A 20,549-nucleotide genomic window follows, 5' to 3' on the forward strand; every position below is an offset into this window, starting at 1 on the left:
GGAGCCATTGCTGGTCGTCCCATTGCCCCAGGACCAGCCGATGCCACCAGTCCGTACTGGTGTCCAGTCTCCACAGTGTCCTCTCCACCCTGGGGTGGAGGGGATGCCACAGGGACACCATGGCCTCCGTGGTGCGGGAGTCCAAAGCGATCTGCGTCTCCATGTCCTGGAACAGGAGGGCAGCAGCCTGGAGCACCAGCCCCAGTCACTCCAAAATGGCCGGAAGGGGCCAGAGCAGGCACATGGCCACCCCTAGCTCCATGGCAGAAAAAACAAGGGAGATGAAGAAAAAACAAGCAAAGGCACTAAGTGACAAAAGGCAGTGGTGTCCAAAAAGGCCGAGGGCAACCATCAAAACTGCTACGGCTGTCAGTCCCTGCAAGAGGTCCTATAGCACGCAGCAGGAGAGAAACGGCTGTCCAGGGAGATCCCTTTAAGCACGTGTCTCAAAGGAGTTCCAGCCCCCGCCCCTGGAAAGGGCTGGTGCCCTTTTGCCCTCTTCATAATGGTTCCGGGCTTCTGCTTTTGCGCAAAAGCATCCCGCCAATGTAGACCGCGCTTTTGCGGAAAAGCGCATCGTTATAACGATAACTCCGGGACCAATCTAGATGCGCTTTTGCGCAAATACTTTTAACGGAAAATCTTTTCCATTAAAAGTATTTCCACAAAATCATGCCAGTCTAGACGTAGGCTATATGTTCATATTGGCATAGGAAGTCAGGATAAGATTCATTTTTACATGTCAGAAATAAGAAAATATTTGAAAAAACTGGATGTACTATCAATTTGATACTTAAAAATCTTTCTTATTCATTCTAATATGTGTATGTGATTGTTTGGTTTGGTTTTTTTTTGCCATGTTTAAAAACCAGTGTTACCTCCAGTTACCAGTGTATTTGTCTGTACAGATTCAGTATCTTTCTGATTTCCCTTTTTGTGGGCAGACAGGAAAAGAAAGTGTGTGTTCGAGAGTGAGGGATGGCGCGGAGAGCGTTTTCCACGGTATCTCTCTTACTCAGGGCTGGATTAAGACCTTTAGAGGCCCCAAGCACTGAAAAGATTATGGCGTCCCCCTCCCCCATATGTAATTCAAAATAAAAACAATACTATACCATACTTTTTTTTTTTTGGTGCCCCTGCTTTGCTGGTGCCCTAAGCACATGCTTAGTCTGCCTATTGGGTAATCCAGCCCTGCTCTTACTCCTTCATAACTGTACCTGAAGAAGACCTTTTGCAGTTTCACGGTACAGTTGTTCTTTGCTGCATCATATACTTCTCAGTACCAGTGTACTAGTCAGAGAGCCAATACTGACTAGTTCTGTATTAACTTCTATGATATGAAACCCTTTCCTCTTAAAGAGGGTTTCAGGAACAGCAGATGGTATGACCGACTATTTCAATATGGGAATTTGGGAAGCAGTATGGAAGCACGAGCCTCTTTAGATGGGAAGTCACTAAAGTAGAGGATCAATTCCCAGCATTGTGGGTGGGTGTGGATAAGTGGGTGGCAAAGACAAATGAAAATAAACTTCTACTGTTATTATTTTTTGCAGTGTGCTTGTAGCCATGTTGGTCCCAAGCTATAAGTGAGACAAGGCAGGTGAAGTAATCTTTATTTGTTGAATCAACTTCTGTTGGTGAGAGAGACACATTTTTGAGCTACAAAGGGTTTCTCAAAAGTTTGTCTCTTTCACCAACAAATTTGGTCCAATGAAAGATATTACCCCATAGATTTTGTGTCTGTTATTATATATCATTTATATTGTTAGAGCACCTGCATGTTCTAGGCATTATACCAATATATGGAGAATCAGGGAGTTGGCTCCAAATATCTTGCATTATATTCAATAATTGCTCACTCTGGGCACTTCCTTTTCCAACTTGAGACTTGCCTGTCTGGGGACAATATAGCCCTTACATCTCATATTTAGGCTATGTCTACACTACGGAGGGTTTTTTTTTTTTGAAAAACAGCTGTTTTTCTGAAAAAACTTCACTTACGTCCACATTGCAATTGTGTTTTTTTTTTTAAATCGAAAGAACAGAGGGTTTTTTCCGAGATTGGTAAACCTCTTTCTACGAGGAAGATGCCTTTTCCAAAAGAGCTCTTTCGGAAAAAGACATCTGTGGTCAGAGAAGAGGGAGTTCTTAAATGCAAGACAGCGTCCATTCAGTATGGATGCTATCTTTCGAAAAAGCAGATCACTTTTTCGATGTGCTTTAACAGTGTGGACACTCTCTTAGAAGACTTTTTTTTTGGAAGATCTCTTCCAGAAAAGTTATTTCGGAAAGAAGCCTGCAGTCTAGACATAGCCTTAGTCTGGCTTTATTGTTGGTGAAATTGTTACAAGAAGCCAGATACTAAGGGGACTTTACACTACTGCTGCACAGGAATAGTTTCATTGATTTCAATGGGTCTGTTTGCAGAACTAGGGCTTAAGTCTCTATTTAAAAAAAGCTCATGAAGAAACACAAAGCAATTTTGTTGAGTGGTCGGGGGAAGAAAGATGATTAAACAATAGACAATGTAGCGTTGTGATCCTGCAGTATACTTTCTTGCAGAATTGCAGAATCAGGGCCCATATTTGTAGTTTTCAGCAAGACTGTAATAATTCCAGAGATCAGCATTTCTAATTATTCACAGCTCTTTGCAATAAAAATAGAATGTTGCTATGCAGAGGAGAATACTCTTACGAAGCTAACTGCTCACACATTTAGCCTAAATAGGTGTGTATAGTTTATGAACTTTATCACAAACAATATTTTCCGTTTGAAGTCAAGCCTACTTCCCAAAACAAATGCTTTTGTTCAGTCATATTGCAGGATTCATTTGAAATTTGCAGTAGTATCCGAGTTAGTCATGACTATCAAGATTTGCGTACTGTAATATGCTTTTTGCACTAACCATGTACACTCACAAGACTATATGAACAAAGATGAATCCAGTCTTTTCAATCCATAAAATAATCACCACGTCTCTTTCATCAGTGATAATCTTTCTTCGCTTGTTTAAAAGAAAAAAAAGTCTGCAGCTGTTCTAGTGTTCCCTTTATATTTCTTCTTTGTATGTTGGCTCTTGATTTTTTGTTATATTATGAACACACTAAAATATATTCAGTATTCAGGACTCTGTGTTTACCTTACTTGATTAGTCATATTATTCTAAAGTATTTACTCTTTTTGTTTCAATAGGAAATGATCTATTTTTAGTGGCAGTGCATGAACTGGGTCATGCTCTAGGCTTGGAGCATTCCAATGACCCCACTGCAATCATGGCTCCATTTTATCAATATATGGAAACAGACAACTTCAAACTACCTAGTGATGATTTACAGGGCATTCAGAAGATATACGGTATGTCATATTTTATTACATATATTAAATATTTTTCTTTAGAGCATATTTGAGTATAGGCTGTGCCAGCCATAGTCCCAGAGGTCTTGATTCCTTGCTGTGAGAAAGACATGGATTTTAATGAAACTCTCTTATTTAGTCCCACTCTCTTCACAACTTGCATCTAAATCTGCACTCAGCTGGAATGGTAATCGTAAATATTTAAACTGCTAGTAAAGAATATCTGTAAAGGGATTCCAAACTATTAAATTATTAAGAGATGCAAGCCTGACTCATAACCAGCTCAATCCACAGTATTCTGTGGCTTATATAACTGGATGAATTGGTTGGTTCTCAATATATCAGTTATAAAACTATGCAGTTCCCTGAGTAAAGCCAATCTGTGCTTCAGCACCTCCCCTGTTTCCCCCACTATTAATACAATAAATGTAGAAAACGGATTTCAAAAGCTTTCTATGAACACCCCAAGGTTTTAAGCAACATATCAGGGGGGAAAAAATCTACTCTTTAAAATGTATATCATAGTCAGTTAGTGTGGCTTAAAATGAAAGACACATCCACTGTAAATAATTTCTCATTTTATTTTATTCAGTCAACAAATGCAAGTTAATTGAAAAGAAAAAAAACATTTAAAGGAAATGTGACTTTCACCTGAGAGTCTGACATTTCCAAAGGCATTTTTTTTAATACATAGTTTTAAAAAGCTTGGCATCCACAGTTAACCATTAAAGAATCTTCTTTGCTAAATTAATGGAGCATTTACATTCTTACAGTGAAAAATCTCTTCAATCTGTGTGAATATCAAGTGACTGGTAGATATCATTTGCATTTGCAAACGATGTCATTTAAGTTCACTAATTTGTTTTGCATTCATTAGTTTTCCAATTTAAATGTCTAAGTGGTAAGTGTTCTCTCAGGGTTAAACTGACTTTTAACAAGGTCACATTTCTTACTGATCTTTTGCTTTTAGGAAAGCTAGATGAGTAGGTACAGAGTAATGGTGCGCCTCTGATTAGAAACCAAATCCATCTATGCTAAATATATTATACTCAGGATGTTCCACAAAGGGGACAAAATGATTGCTAGCTAAAATTTCTTTTATGTGGTTATCCAAAATAAGATTGTTTCTTATGAACTCATAAGTTAGCAATCTAGACAAGGATATTTTGCCCATATACTAAATATTAAGCTCTAAGAGCTTGTCGAGGGGTGCCTTCTCTGCCCAATGGAGAGGGCAGAAAAAGTCCGCTGCAGCTCCTTGCACTGCCATTCAAGATAGATTTTTGTGGCTGATAGACCAGCCTATGTATAGCAATCTGCACTCAGTTCAGTATGGCCTAGCAGCCACAGAGTCCAAACATTCCCCCTTGCGGTCAGGGTAACTTGGACTAGCGGTCAGAGAGTCTAGACACCGTATGGCACGGCGGCCTCAGAGTCAATATACAGTTCCTCTGGGGTTAGGGTAGTATGGCCGAAAGCCACAGAGTCCATACATAATAGACAATGCTCCCCCCACATGAGGGTATCTGAAGAGCAGATAAGGAGGACCCTTCTCCTCCGGGAAGCAGTGGCATGATCCACTACTTGCTCAGCAGAGAAGCCTACCTCAACATGCTGAGTTCTTGGGGAGCAATTTTCCACCCTGGGGCTGTTTCCTACTGGGTTCCTAATATACCTTCTCCATCTTCACACTCTGGACTGGAGGCTTCTACTGCAGTCCCTCTCGGCCAGCCTGCTGCTATTTGATATAGTTATGCTTCCTCCCCAGGAGCTCCTGCAGCACCTCCTTCCCCTGCAGCAGTCAGCCCTTACTGAGGAGCTCCAGAGGCCTTTGTAGCCAGCCTCCAGTCAGAGCATACCCAGCAGGGCTGTGGGGATGGGGCTTTCTCAGCCAGCTGGGCCAGGTTAAATCTCTGGCCACAGTGCAGGGTAGATACATATAGATGTATGCTATTGAACTCCAGAGAAGTGATGCCCAATATCACTATCAAATATGGAAACCTTAGTTTCGATTTGGAGTCATTCAAATATTAGCTACTGCAAATTAATTCCTTTGCTGCCTACTAAAATCAAAAGGTGATTTAGACTCAGTGTCTGAAAAAAAAGTTTCTTCTATGAAAGTAACTACATTGGAAGACAGTATTCCTCACAGCCTAATTAAATCTAAATTATGAATGTCATGCTCCTTAAAATTATGAAGGAAATAAATGTCTTATTAAATTTCACTGATGGTAGTTCAAGTTGCCTTAAATGTTCAATCACTAAACATTTATCCTAGTTAATTTACTTACTTCGATCAAATACTAGACATTCAGATTTCATGTATGTGAGATTTAGTTTTGTCTCAGATTGCAAAGATGCTATTTAACCTACTATCATGCAGATGAATTAAAGCAGGCATTTTTGTCATGTAGAGATAGACACTACAGTTAAACTGGTTTAGACAGATAGCTACATACAACGGGCAGACTTTCCCCCTGTTTCCAAAGATATTATTGGTCCTACAGAGATGTCCTGTGTTTAAAATGGGAACTATCACTACATCCAATAATATCTCTAGAACTGAAATGATCGTATTACTTACAAATAGCAAAAGTATGAATGGACTAGTCAGATCATCCTAAATGAGTGCCATTAAAACCTTTATTTTGTACCTTGGCATCATTTATTCAGAATATGTCAAATATGTTACAAAGCAGCTATTTTAGAAATATTTTACAGATACAGGCAGTCCGGGTTACATGGATCCGACTTACATCAGATCCCTACTTACAAACGGGGTGAGGCAACCCTGCACTAGCTGCTTTCCCCCAGCAGACCAGGGAGACGCGAAGCTAGCGCCCCCCCCCCCCCCCGCCCCCAGCAGACCAGGGAAACGTGGAGCGGCTTTTCTCAGCAGACACCTCAGCTTGAGAATAAAGGACTGAGGGAAGTGAGGTGTGGGAGAATAAAACTGAGCTCTGGAGAAATGTTTGGCTAGAGTTTCCCCTACAATATGTACCAGTTCCAACTTACATACAAATTCAACTTAAGAACAAACCTACAGTCCCTATCTTGTACGTAACCCGGGGACTGCCTGTACATCAATACCATGAACTTTAATGGCCAATCTCAAGATCTATGCCTAAAAAGAGGTTTTGTGCCCCCTACGAGCTAGGAAATTATCCTTTCCTTTGAGGTTCACAAGATATGAAACGTCAAGCCTATCACAAGTGCAGAACTCAGTTTTACCTGCTAGCAACTTAGACTAGTATAGCTGGAGGAGAAGGGATAGAAATTCCATCTTTGCAGCAAAGAAGGAAATATTTTTGAGTCTGGTTGACATAGCCACAGAGTAGCACATAGCATGGAATATTAGAAGTAGCTCAAGAAAAGATAGATTAGTGGGAAAAGATCAGGTTAATTGGTCAAAGATATATAATAAATGCAATTTATTACATGCTTGTGTTATTACACAACCATCACATGTGCCATATGTATGGATGGAGGGATGTAAGTAAAGATTGGTCTGGCACCCTCGGGACCTGACCAGTCCTGAATGAGAGATTTTGCCAGATCAGGAATGGTCATTTCTGAGGCCCCCTGTCACTCCACTCCCCCCCAGCTGTGGCCTTGCTGCCAGCCTCCCAGCCAGCTTCCCCTTGCGTCAGCCTCTCAATGCAGGGCTCCCAGCGCCACGGGGCAGCCCCCCATTGGGGTTCAGTTGCATCACCGGGCATCAACTGCTTGGGCTTCAGCCTCATTGGGCATCGCTGGTGCCTCCCAGCCTCACCAGGCAACTCTACCAGGTGGCAGTGGGGCTGCCAAACTCTTTGCTTTGCTACTTGGCCACTTAGCAGCTCCACTCCCAGGTTCCTGGCCTTGCCGCCAGGCAGCCCCGCGTTCAGGCTCCCTGCCTCATGGGGCAACCCTACTTCTTCCTAGTTCTGCTGCGCAGCTGTGCCACTGGTTTTGCTTCCGGGTGGCCCAGTTACCGGGTTGCCATCCCCACCTCTGGGCTACCCCACTGCCTCTCGGTCTCACTGGGCAGTTTTGTTGCCAGGCGGCAGCCCAGCTGGGCTGCCAGTTTTTCTGCCATAGGGCAGCCCCTCTTCTGGGCTACAGCCCTGCTGCTGGGCTCCCAGCCATCAGCCCTCCATGGGACTCTCTGGTCCTGGAGGGACCAGGGATATTGCCAGTCCAGAGAGTCCCAGTTAAGAGAGGTTGAACCTGTATTAGAGTGTTCAAAAACACGAATTGGTTGTCTTGGTTGGGATTAGGATGAATTTCCCATATTTTACATAACCAATAAAATTTTGTTCTCACCAAAATAGATCTATACACGATCTGCTCAAGTGTACACTGTAAATCATTCATGATATTAAAGTTTGTTGGGGTCTTTAAACTTGTCGGGGAAGAAAGAAGGAAGGTATCAGAATTCCAGTAGTCAACTTTTTCTTCAGAAGTCCTTTGGCTTTAAAGGACCCAAAGCACATGGTGTTATACTGTTATCTTCACAGCTCAGAATTTGGAAAAGGCATCTGTTGCCATCTAAGCCATTCTTCTGCCAGTACAGCTATACTCCTTGTGGTATATTTTTGTTGAGATTTCTGTAGTGCAGTTTATGGTGATTTAAACAACGTCCTGCTGATATTTTTTAGGTCCACCTGACAAGATCCCACCACCAACAAGACCTCTGCCAACAGTGCCCCCGCATCGTTCTGTTCCTCCAGCTGATCCTCGGAAGAATGACAGGCAGCCTAAACCTCCTCGGCCGCCCACTGCTGACAAACCTTCCTATCCTGGAACCAAACCAAACATCTGTGATGGGAACTTCAACACTCTAGCTATTCTTCGCAGGGAAATGTTTGTTTTCAAGGTAGGAAGCTGTGATTTTTTTATGTTACATGAAGTGTCTGCATTTCTACTTTTTTAGGAAACAAGCTTTCATTCATTATGATTCTGCTTTCCCAGCCCTCTCACACTTAGAAAGTTCAAGAAAAGAAACTAAGGAATAAATATACAAATGGCTTAAATGTCTAGCAGAGCATTACTGTAATGTTCTATTTTTGGAATATATTCATGTCAGCAGAAACTATAATGCCTCAAAATGTAAGGGTAAGTAAATACAGCATGTTATGCAGAGATTAAAAAAACATAATTCAAGGCATGAATAGAAGCTGATAGGAATGATTTTGTTGGGAACTTAGCCACTTCCAGGCACATTGCAGTTATTGTGTCTTCAGCACACACTTCTTTATAAGGACCCCGCAATTTAACTTTATAATTAGATCATTCATTTATAAAGGATTTTTGTCATTGTGCAGTGGTTGCTTTGATACATATTTGAGTGAAGGTTTTTGCTATAAGAACTTCCTTGCAGATGTTTTATTTTATTTCAATTCATCAAGTTGTCTTGAGCTGCATATATATGGTGCATCTCATACAAACTGGACTATCCTTTTGATGGAGAGGCTTCACTGAAGGCTCAAAGACAAACAAATCTAAGCAAAGTAATTTGTTAGAAGAATGATCTAGTAGAGCACCTTGTATAATTTCAAAATTACATAGCAGGCTACAGAAATATCAGAATCATTATTCTTTCTCTTAAGTAAATTAATTTGCTGGCAGTTATTGTGCAAATTGCATGAAATAAGCGATAGGTAATGTTAATGTTGTATATTATCTTGGAATCCACAGAGATGTCCCAAATTTGTCTGAACAATGGACTAGGCAGGGTTTGTGTCCTGTAAATATATGTCATCACTCTTTTAAATTTCAAAATTATACCCAGAAGAGGCATTTTATGTTAATTCATTCAAATTGTTGAATTCTCTTCACAAGGAAAGGGCAAGAGATAAATTATTTTTCCATAAAAGACTGAGGATTGTGTCAGTCCTTCTGAAAAAAGGAAATAACCTCGCATTTGAATTTTTGGCTTTCCTTCAAATTTTGTCTGATTTTTTTGGAAGTGCTATTCCATCAATCTTTGTGAATAAAACCAAAAGGTTAAGGAAGAATCTAATTTTCTGAGATACATTAAGCAGGATATTAAAATACCTACTTCATCTCATATCATCCATCGAAAGAACAACAGAACATACTCTCATTTATTTGGACATAATTTGATAAATACTGATGTGATCTACCACTAATACAAAATTGCCTGTCTACCCAGCCCTATGCTTTCAGACAAATAGATGCATTATAATTTCTAACTACTTTTTCCCTTTATATTTGAAAATAAAAGTTGTAGCCATTAACAGAAAACAATTTTAATTCAGTTTTACTTACTAACTTAAAATAATTTATTCATCGTACATTTTATAAACACTCAAATATGGTTTTATGTTTCAATAATAAGCAGATTTCTAGTCATGCTACTCCACTCAGTGACAAAAACTTGGTAAAGCTCATTCCAACAAGTCTAATAAGCAACAGAATCCATAGGTTCGTATTTTGGGCCTTACTTTCCAAAATGTATGTTCAATGCCAGGCGTTTTTTTACCTGCACACTGACACATTTAATATAAATAATTGTGCTTGCAAATTGCCAGGTAATTATCCAGTTGGTCACTGGCAAACTAAAACACTCAATTTTTGTGTACCTTTAGAGTTGCATATGCAAATTGGAATCATGGTTGCAGAACTCACGCTCTTCTAAAAATGTGGCCATGATTGCTAGGAAGTTAAAAGTAGAATTGAGATGCAAAAGGAAACAAGCAGTCTGAGATTCACAGAGTATTTTCAGAGGAAGCTGCAAGTAATAATAATTTCAAGGAAACCCATTTTCTTTACATATCAGCTTCTAGGATGTACTCAAGGGCCTCAGAAGTTTTTGTTCAAGCTCATGACCTTTATTTGCAATTTTTAAGAACATCTTGCAATGTCTAATTGCATATTTCCAGAGTGAAAGTTAATAAAGCTATTTTTAAAGATAAAAGGAGATTTTTCTCATTCCTTTTAATTACTTTCTATCATTACTTTTTCAATATAGCCATTTTTCCAACTTACAGTGCTTGATAAAATTTGTGCAATTTTTAAAACTTGATTTCAAAGAGGAGGAACAGACCCTGCTCTGACTCAAACTATAAATACAAGAACACAACAGCTCACTTATTTAAAACTTGCCACAGATCAGCAAGTGTACTTGCTTTTGTGGATGAAACTTTTTAATAACAATGTTTAGATTTCTGGGGCGAACAAATTGCAATTCTTCAAATATACCGCAAGTAGAGCCACAATAAGTGCATTGTTCCAAAAAGACTTCTCCTTAGAACATTGGGGAATAACCTTGCCCTTAAAATTCCCCTGCCAATTCTGATAAACAGGGAAGAAGTTCGTTATTGGGAAAAAAGAAAAATAAATGTAGCTAAAGGAAAAATGGAAATAACATCTATAGTTGGTTTGAAAAATGCGGCAGGTCAGAATATATGATTGATAGTGGTGGTCTCTTCTGACCTTAAAGTCTATGGGTATGGCTACACTACAGCGTTAATTTGAGTTAACTTAATTTGAGAATTAAGTAATTCAAATTAACGTGTCTACACACAAAACCTATTTCAAAATAGCGTTTTGCTATTTCGAAATAGCGCATCAACACTGAGTGGACCCTGAACCAAAGTTAAGACTGGCCAGAACCAGTGCCGGTAGGGCATCAGGTTAGGACTTAGTCCATGGGGCTGCTGCCTGAGGCTAATGGGGCTTCGTGTTTAAAGGGACCCTACCTCCACCCCAGACAGACAGTTCTCAAGGTTCCTTGCTTGCTTGTCTACCTCGACGAAGGACAGCAAAGCAGTCCTGTCTTGCAGTGCCCTGAATGCCTGCACTCAGGACACCACAGCACTCGGCCACATGGACCCAGAGCTGCCCATGGGGCATGCCATGCGTCTCATGGGGTCGTTGCCATCAGCCCGACTGCACTTGCTGCAGGCTGCCATCTGGGGAGTTCATCGGGGGGCTGTCAGGATCCAGGAGGCCCTGCGGGAGAGCGTCCACCCCGAGGAGCCCTCAGAGCCACCCCGGTCCTCCTCACCGGGTGCTCATACCCCATTGCTCCCTCACGTCCTTCCACTTACCCCACCTAGACCCCCTTCCTGATGTCAAACAAAAGACACATATGTTCAAAAATAGAAACTGGGTTTATTGAACAAAACTGGGGGGGGGGGGGCGGATATGAACCTCTTGGGAGACTGGGAAAAGAAGGTGAGAGAGGGGAAGAGAGAGGGGAGGGGGAAACCTGGGAGGAGGGAGCTGGAAGGGGGAAGCAAGGGAAAGAAGCGGAAGGGGAGCTCAGGGCTCTGGGTTGGGGGTGTCACCGGACCAACTTGATTTCCATGCAAACCTGCTCCTGGGTTCACATGTGGCCTTTGATAGCCAGTCTGGCAGCTATCCTGCCATAAACGGCTGCATTCCTCCATCTAGTGTGGAGATCATGGACGTTGGGAGCATCCCCCCCAAACCTGAATAAGGTCCATGATCTCCACCCTGGACCAGGAAGGCACCCGCCTTCTCTGGGCCCTGGCAGGCTCCTGGGAGCTGCTCCTGGGGAGCAGTGGAGGGCTGGCTGCTAGCGGCTTGCTGGCTCATGTTTTGGGGCCCCGGTGGCTACTGCTGGCTCTGGGCTGGCAGGCTTGGAGCTGGCACAGGCACTGTGGCCAGTGTCTACCCCTTTAATGGTTCTGGGGATGGGGGAGAAGAGAGTAAATTTTCCTGGTTGTGCCCAGAGTGACCACCTGGGCTTCCTGGGAAGGGCTGGAGGCCCCCTATTTCGAATTAAGTGTCTACACAGCACTTAATTTGAAATAGCTATTTTGAATTTGGCGTTACTCCTTGTAGAATGAGGTTTACCAAATTCGAATTAAGCGCTCCGCTATTTCGAATTAATTTTGAAATAGCGGTTTGCATGTATAGACTCTATTAAAGTTAATTCGAAATAACAGCTGTTATTTCGAATTAACTTTGCAGTGTAGACATATTCTATGGAATTTTTATTAAGTAGTTTTATTAAGTATGAAATAATCTATATTTCATATAGATAAAGTTGATTTCTAACTTATTGCGGGGCCAGGGAGGAGGACAGTTGCCTAATCATGCTTGAAGAGACACAAGCTACAAATGAGATAGCAGAATTTTTGAGCACCAACAGTTCTTTCTCCAGAGGCTCCTGTCATCCCCTACAATTGTGCTGAATAGGAATAGAGTTTTGTTTTCACTCTTACTCTCAGTATTTTCTTCCAGCTAATTTCCCCCCTCTATTTAGTTATGCCTCCCACAGGGATGTAGCAAATAGATGAAAAACAAAAGAAAACAAACTGTTGCCTCACTCATGGGGAAGCTGTGCAACTTGTCATGCCATTGTCTATCTGCTTTTACTGCAGAATCCCTCTGTCACTGTGTGTAGCACTCTCTAAGGTATCTCATAGTCTCATCTGCTTCAGTCTCAGCAGAAACACTCCTCTCACAGTCCATACATCTGGGGCTATCTGCTTCATTGAAAGGAACTTCATTTTCTCAGATCATTTGGCAGGATCCATTATTGCAGTCGATTTTTTTTATAAATTTCCTTCACTTCCCATGCTGCATATCATCCATTCTGCTTTTTCAGTCTTCTGAAGTAGTAAGCCAGACTTTAAGGCTAGTCCAGCATTTCCTATCTGTGGCATAAATTATGTTCATCACTTCAGACAAACTATTTCATTGTTAAAAATGTTTAAGAGGACAGATTTGTCCTGGTCTTGAAATGGCTATACCATTTCCTTGCTTCCCTGTAGTTCCAAATGGAGTCATTCCGTTCATTTTTTTCTAACTAATTAATACTCAGGGAAATGTCATGTCTTTTTATTAATTCTGTGTCATGGTTAATTCTTATGAAAGAGAGCACCTGCCATCCCTACCTCCACCATCCTCATCATCGGCACCATGATCAGTAGTACTGTGCTTGTTGGCCTCTTCTCGGTTTCATAAGTTTCACAGCATCCCCGGCCTTTGTAGCAGCTCTTTTCATTAAATAGGAGCTTGTGATTATCAGGGAAGGACAAACTTGGATTACATAATTTGTTGTAAATTAGAAGAAAGGGCTGTAGAAAATTCTAGATAAGGACCTTTATCTGAATAAGGAACATAATGCTGTCCGTAATGCTATTCTGCCTCTCTGTTTCACTGCAAAATGTCTGGCTAGACACTCCTCCAGCCTTTCTGACATAGCTTAGTACTACAGCATGAAAGAAACACTATACTTTTCCTTACATACTCCTTTTGGCCATAATAGTACTAGATTCCTTGAGATAATCTGTGGCAAGTAGTTAAAAATTCAGCTATTCCATTTGCTGCTTGTGTCTGTTCAAGTCCAAGATAGTGTAAATGCATTTAGATAGGGAGCAAGAGAGATATTATGGACACCTAAGAAAATTATCTTGTGAAATTATGATGATGTGGATGGCAGAGAATGGTATTTAATAAGGACTAACTGGGGTGTGGTTTATGATCTTATAATACTTACAATATTTTCTTCACAGTTTGTACAAATATGTTTTCTGACTCTTCTTCACCTCTTGAGAAACACTGGGGAGGGGGAAACATTTTTATAAAGTAAAAACCATATAATGTTTGGTCTTCTGGCAGTTGAGTGGTTGCTGTTGTTGCCCCTTGCCATTAATCTAGACTTTAGACATATTCACATGAAGCTATATGGATGTCATTAAAATTCCATTTCAGAATTGTGTATTTACATAATGTACCCTATTAAATAAATAAATAAAAAAAGAATATATGTTTTCCAATCTGTGGTAAGCAAGTGAGGAATTCTGAAAGAAACCTGCTATGAATTTGGATTTTTGGCAGTAAGAGGAAAAGAGTATAAGGGTTGGGAAATTAATGCTAAACACAAGTCACAAAAAGCTACAGCCGTATGAAAGTGAATGTGACTTGAGAGTGGCTCTCTGGAGTGGTCTCCAGGGTTGCTTGTGTAACTGTTTTATGTCATGTGGCATTGTGAATGTCTTAACTGTAAATAGTAATAGAGATGTAGCCATGTTAGTCTGGTCTTTCTGAAACAAAAGACAGGACTATGCAGCACTTTAAAGACTAACAAGAAGGTTTATTAGGTGATGAGCTTTCGTGGGTCATGCCAATTTTCTTCCATAATTTGATCTGAAGAAGTGGGCCTGGCCCACGAAAGCTCATCACCTAATAAACCATCTTGTTAGTCTTTAAAGTGCTGCATAGTCTTGACTGTCAATGGCAGCCTGAGAAGGTTCAGAAGAGTGCACTTTGGGTTCCGGAAGGGAAAAACACTGAATGTTTCTGCCATGGAAGAGTGAGAGCAAAGAGGTCAGCATTCACTAAAGCTGTAGACAGCAGCCTCCTATATGCTACTTTGCATGTTATTGTATTGGAAAGAATGCTCTGGTGGGATTCATCATTCCTTAGCTCAGCAGTGAAGAGGACAGCTCTAATTCGGGTAACCATGGCTTCTGTGACACTGAATCAGTGAAGTGCAAAACAAAACTCAGTGGATTTAAAGCAACCATTGGAAATTAAGAGAAAAGGGATGTGTTTGAAATATTGGCATCAGAATAAGTGGTAAGGGATCTAGGAAACAGAAGGATGGGAGTACATGGGAATAATGATAGAGGGTGCATCTAGACTGCAGGGTTTTTTCGGAAAAATGGCAGTTTTTCTGAAAAAACTTCACTTATGTCCACATTTCAATCGCGTTCTTTTGAAAGAACGCTGGGGTTTTTCCAACATTGCTAAACCTCATTCTATGAGGAAGAATGCCTTTTTCTGAAAGAGCTCTTTTAGAAAAGGCATGTGTAGACTAGGAAGAGGGAGTTTTTTCGAAAGAAGAGGCCTCCAGGAAAAAGCACAGGTGCCCTGGTGGCCACTCCATCCATAGTAATCACACTTTAATGAGAGTGTCCATTCAGTGAAGATGCTATCTTTCGAAAAAGCAGATCACTTTTTCAATGCTTTTTGGCAGTGTGGACTCTCTCTTTTGGAAGAAGTTTTTTCAAAAGATCTCTTCCGAAAAAGCTTCTTTCGAAAGAAGCTTGCAGTCTAGACGTACCCAGAAGTAGTTGCTAGAAGTAATATGTATAACTTCTATAGAATTTTTTTCCAAAGGATTTTTTTTACAAATATTACTTAAGCCTTTCAACACACATGTAAATTAGGGAAGGGATGAATAATCACCCTGCCCAGAAACAAAGTGGTAGGTGAGGAATCAGTGGAGTGTCCCATATCCAACTACAGGGGGATTTAGGTATTCAGATTGTAATTACCTGAGTTATCTTTTGGCCAGAACAATTAAGTTAAACCTCTACTCTTTTTTTTTAAGTGTCATAGGCTGTTTGCACAAGTGGCTAGGAGTTCAGTTTTATGTCTGTATGAAAAATGGCAACTCTAGCAATATCAGTTCTGGGTACTCTTTAGATTAAGGTTCTATTTATGAAACATTTTCAAATGACTCATAAATGATTAATAGATGATTAATAACTCTTACAGTTAAGAGTGTGTGTATGATAGAGGCTTATAAACTTGTTGGACTCATTAACAATCTATAATAATTGATTAACAATTTATTAAAACATTTAATTATCATTTACTAACCCTTTATTTTTATATATATGTGACTAAGTGAGAACTGGTGTCTCTTAACATCATGATGAAAAGTTGGTTTGATTCTATCTCACAAAGAAGCGTACCACCTGCAAAATCAGTGAAAGCACTTCCAGCAGCAGTAGCAAGTAGTGACTTGTGACATAGAAGCTCATAGAAAGATTTATGGAGAAACTGAGAAGTCCCACAGGTTATGCCTCTGTAGAGTAGATTAAAAAAGCCTATGACAGACCTGTGAAAACTTTTACACTGAAGTCGTTCCTCTGAACTTAATGGAATTACTCAGGTGCTTAAAGAAACGTAAATGTATAAGTGTTTGTAGGATTGGGGGCATCATCCATACAAGTCTTTTGAGTTAAAATATGTATTGATGTTAAACATGCACATTAACAAGTCCTTGTTTCTCATTTAGTTTGAAACTAATAATCCCCACTGAAGCAAACATCTGAGAATAGAGCTTTATAGAAGGGAACTCCAAATACTGGAAATGTATCATTTTCATAGCGTTCATTTTTTATTTTTTGTGGAAGGACATATGGATCCTGTTTTCATGATCACTTTATCTTTGGGATCACACAAATAAAAAATGGCCCATTTTTATGTAGTCCAAAGATTATCTTTATATTATACTGATTAAAAGTTTAATTATGCACCTGAAAAAATAAGCATTGAAAATCAGAAGTAATAAAGATGTAAAATACTGAAACCATAATTAGAACTCAACCCCTCCCTCCAATCAAAGCCAACAGTGGGCCAAATCATGTGACTAGAAGTTGCATAATTAGTTCCTCTCTTCATCATCTTTTTATAGTTCTCCGCTAGAACAGCAGAGTTAGCTAACACAGTTTATTCTGCAGTGGCCCTCCTACTTCCACAAAACTAATGAAATTAATGAACAGACATTTCTAGATTAACACAGATCAAATTTAAGGGACAAAAGATGCTACTACATCCTTTGGAACCTGCCTTCTTTTAAGGGCTTACGGGAAAAGTTGTTTCCAAATCTTTTCATGGAGTGAACTGATTAAAAATATTTTTCTGGCAGGAGAACAAAAAAAGTGCACCATTGACAAAAAAATAATTACAAAATCTCACAGCAAGGAATAATCTAAAATTACACTGAGACATATCCTCAATTTTGTACCACCAGCAAATGTTATCTTGTAGTATTAACAATACATTGTAATTGAGGCTACAGTCTAATGGAACCAAAGGGAATAATTGCAAAAACACTTCAAGCACAAGGCTTAATTAAAATTTCTTGTTGTACAAAATCATTGCCTTTCAACTAATTTAGGTAAACATTTTGGGAAACAATTGGAATTGCTTGTAATGTAAGCTTTATCCAATAGTTCTGAAAATATTTGTGTAACATAAAATTACAACTAAAGCTCTATATTCTAAACAGTTTCATTTTTTGTATATTCTCTTTTTTGGGAGTGAAGGGGTTTCACAATGTGTTAGGCAACTGACAGTGCAGGTTTGTTTAGCAGCACTGGAAAGAGATTCAGTTCATTTATTCCTCTGAGTTGTTTGTTTTCTTCTGCAGTTTCTTTCCTTTTGGAAGGATTTGTTGTCTGAAATGGTAACTTACAGCAATATTTATATGTTTGAGTTTTTTCCAAATATTGAATGTTATTACAAATTATATTGCCACATAACAGAGAAACTTAATATACATTTACCCAACATTCTATTGGCATGTGATTTACACATTTTTGAAGCTTCATCCAGTTGGGAAATTGGTACCTTAGGGATAGGGTATTCATAGATACACAGTACCAAGTGATATGGACACATATATTTTCTGCAGAGCTGCCCCTCTGCTGTCAATGGCAAAACTTCCATTAACTTTAATCTTGTTTGTGAACATGGTTAGTGTAACTGGAGCAAACACCTTTGTGAACAGCATGTTTAATGTTTTTGCATGTAATATCTAGGTTAAAACCAAAGCCAAACAATGTCAAGCATTAAACATTAGGAAACACCAGATTTATGGTTGCCACACAACAGTAATTCTGTCCCCTCTTTGTGTCTAGCCTGTGTAGTCAACTAGGCATGGAATTTGTACAAAAGATTGGATGCATATAAACAAAGAGGCTTTCTTCTCCTCTGAAGTCTGAGGGAATTGCTTCTCCATCTGATAGCCCCTGATTAAACTGGGATCTTTGGGCCATGTGCCGAGTGCTGTATTGAGATTGGAGAGGGTAAAACCTGGCCCAGCCTGGCTCTATCACAGACCCTCAATGCTTCAAATATTTTGTCAGCTCTCAAGTAAATTGTGTTGTGATGTTGGTGATGCTGCCTCTTTGAAAATGGCATGGGCCCAGCTCTTCAGAATGCTTGTGTCCAATTGCTGTTTTGAAATGTTACTAGCTCTATGTATAATTACATACCATTTATAATATCAAGTATTTTGGTTCCAATGGTTTAACCTAAAAATCCTCTAGATTCTTCATAAAATATCTAATGTATTTGGATGATGATATATCTTTAGCAGAACCCACCAAACAATAGAAGTAGGAACAAGCAAACTTTATACATGTCACTCTGATGTCATCTCTGACAGTATCACTGCTGCTAGTATTAAAAAAAAAAACCCAAAATCCCATAAAACAGAATATTTATTTATTTTCATTAATAAAGATATTATCCCTTTCTCTAATTGATAGATAAAATATTACAAATTACATTGTTTCTAGGTGTTTGGTTGAGTTTTCAAAGAAACCACAATTTCATTTTGCTAATTATAATAAGGTAGATTTTCATAAGTTTTTAAAGAAACTCATAGCTTTTCAGTACTACTCCAAGCTTGATCAATTAGCTGTTGAATCTGGATTTTCTCTGGCTGACAACCAGGGAATCATCCAAATATCCCTGCACTGCTTTTGAATCCACATTCTCATGTATAGCTGGATGAACCTGTGCCATTTAGATGACTAACCCTTTTAATTTTAAAGATATATCGGGTGTGTTTCTGAAGCTATAGCTACACTACAAGTTTTGCTGGAAGAGGCAACACAAATGAAGCGTGGATTAGCATTTTCTCATGCTTCATTTCCATAATCTCTTCTGATCCCTTTTTGCGCAAAAACAAGTAGCAAGAAGGGAGAGATAGCTCAGTGGTTTGAGCATTGGCCTGCTAAACCGAGGATTGTGAGTTCAATTCTTGCAGAGGCCATTTGGGGCAAAAATTTGGCAGGGATGGTACTTGGTCCTGCTGTGAAGGCAGGGGAGTGCACTCAATGACCTTTCAAAATCTCTTCTACTTCTAGGAGATAGGCACTCTCCATTAATTTAATTTAAAGCAGTGTGGACGCTTCCTTTTTGCACAAAACCCCCTTTTTGTGCAAGAGCCTTATGCCTCATTTGCGAACTTAATAATCGTAGTCTCTAAGCCATTGTCTAAATACTTGATGAAGATATTGAATATAATCGGTCTCAAAGCAGACCTTGGTGGAACCCCACTTTTTATGCCCTTCCAGCATGATTGAGAACAGTTAATAACCATTCTCTGAGAATGGTTATCTAGCCATTTATGCAGCCACCGTATAGTAGCCCCATTTAGCCTGTATTTCCCTAGTTTATTGATAAGAAGGTCGTGTGAGACTGTGCTTCATTTGCATTGCCTCTTCCGGCAAAGTTTGTAGTGTAGCCGTAGCATAAGTGTCTGTTTGTGCGTTAACTGCTCTTAGCATTCTTTCTTAATATCTTTTAGATTGTATATTTAATTATTGTAGTCTATCAAACCATCAAATCTGGCCATTGTTATTATGTAATTTGAAGAGCATACCTGTTGTGAGCCCTCAGGTAGTTAACTAGGTCAATGCAAAGGGTACAACTGTAGCTTTTTCAGAGTTGTATTTCATGTGGAATTTTGTTTGGTACTGTTTTCTGTGGACATGAACTATGTGGTTTCTATCAGATCGTGTGGTATCTTTGACTATTGCTGGCCTCCTGTTACTTTTTTCCACAGTTGGAGATATTGTACCGCTTTCAGCAGTGCTTCAAGTCTTTGAATGGTTTGTTCTTGCATTTTTGGGAGTGTTGTGTCAGCCCAGTTGTTTTCATAGTTACCCAATATAAATAGATATATTTAGATGTAGATATGTACATATTTGGGGATATAATAACATATGAAATGAGTTTCATTCACATTAACATTTGTAGCACATTATAGCAGCAATTTCTAGGCTGAACAGAATGATGCATAGAAAACAGTGAACATTTTGTTGCCTACATTTGTGAAACTGTATTTCTAAGTTCCCCTTCCATAATATTCTATCTATAATTTGCTGCAATTAAGGCCATTCTACAACAACTGGATTTATCTCTCTCCCCCAATGCCCTTACACAGAAGTTTTGGCAGAGATAAGCAGCTTTGAGCTTTGGGTTCAGAGAGAGTTTTCCAGTGGACGCTGGTTAGGACATGGTCAGTTTTTCTCTCTGGTATCCTAGCCCAACCTGCCATGCTAGTTAAATCAGAATGATAGTGGCTTCCTCTACCTGTCTGTCCATATCATGTGTTTCACTTATAGTGTGGTACTTTACCTCCAGCATGAGATATGAGCCTGCTACTTTCTTTAACTCTTACT

The 20,549-nt window shown here is 39.7% G+C and overlaps 1 protein-coding gene across 4 annotated transcripts in view; it reads left to right on the forward strand.

Annotated features, from left to right (window-relative positions):
- MMP16 (matrix metallopeptidase 16) overlaps positions 1–20,549 on the forward strand; it is a 254,586-nt gene that overhangs the window by 177,465 nt on the left and 56,572 nt on the right. For all 4 annotated transcript variants that reach the window (XM_006112976.4, XM_075920430.1, XM_075920428.1 and 1 more), the window contains 2 exons: positions 3,193–3,354; positions 7,995–8,212. In XM_006112976.4, coding sequence (XP_006113038.1) covers positions 3,193–3,354; positions 7,995–8,212 — 380 coding nt within the window. The remainder of the gene's footprint in view (positions 1–3,192; positions 3,355–7,994; positions 8,213–20,549) is intronic.

Source organism: Pelodiscus sinensis, chromosome 2 (genome assembly GCF_049634645.1).
Source record: "Pelodiscus sinensis isolate JC-2024 chromosome 2, ASM4963464v1, whole genome shotgun sequence".
NCBI classification, from domain to species: domain Eukaryota; kingdom Metazoa; phylum Chordata; order Testudines; family Trionychidae; genus Pelodiscus; species Pelodiscus sinensis.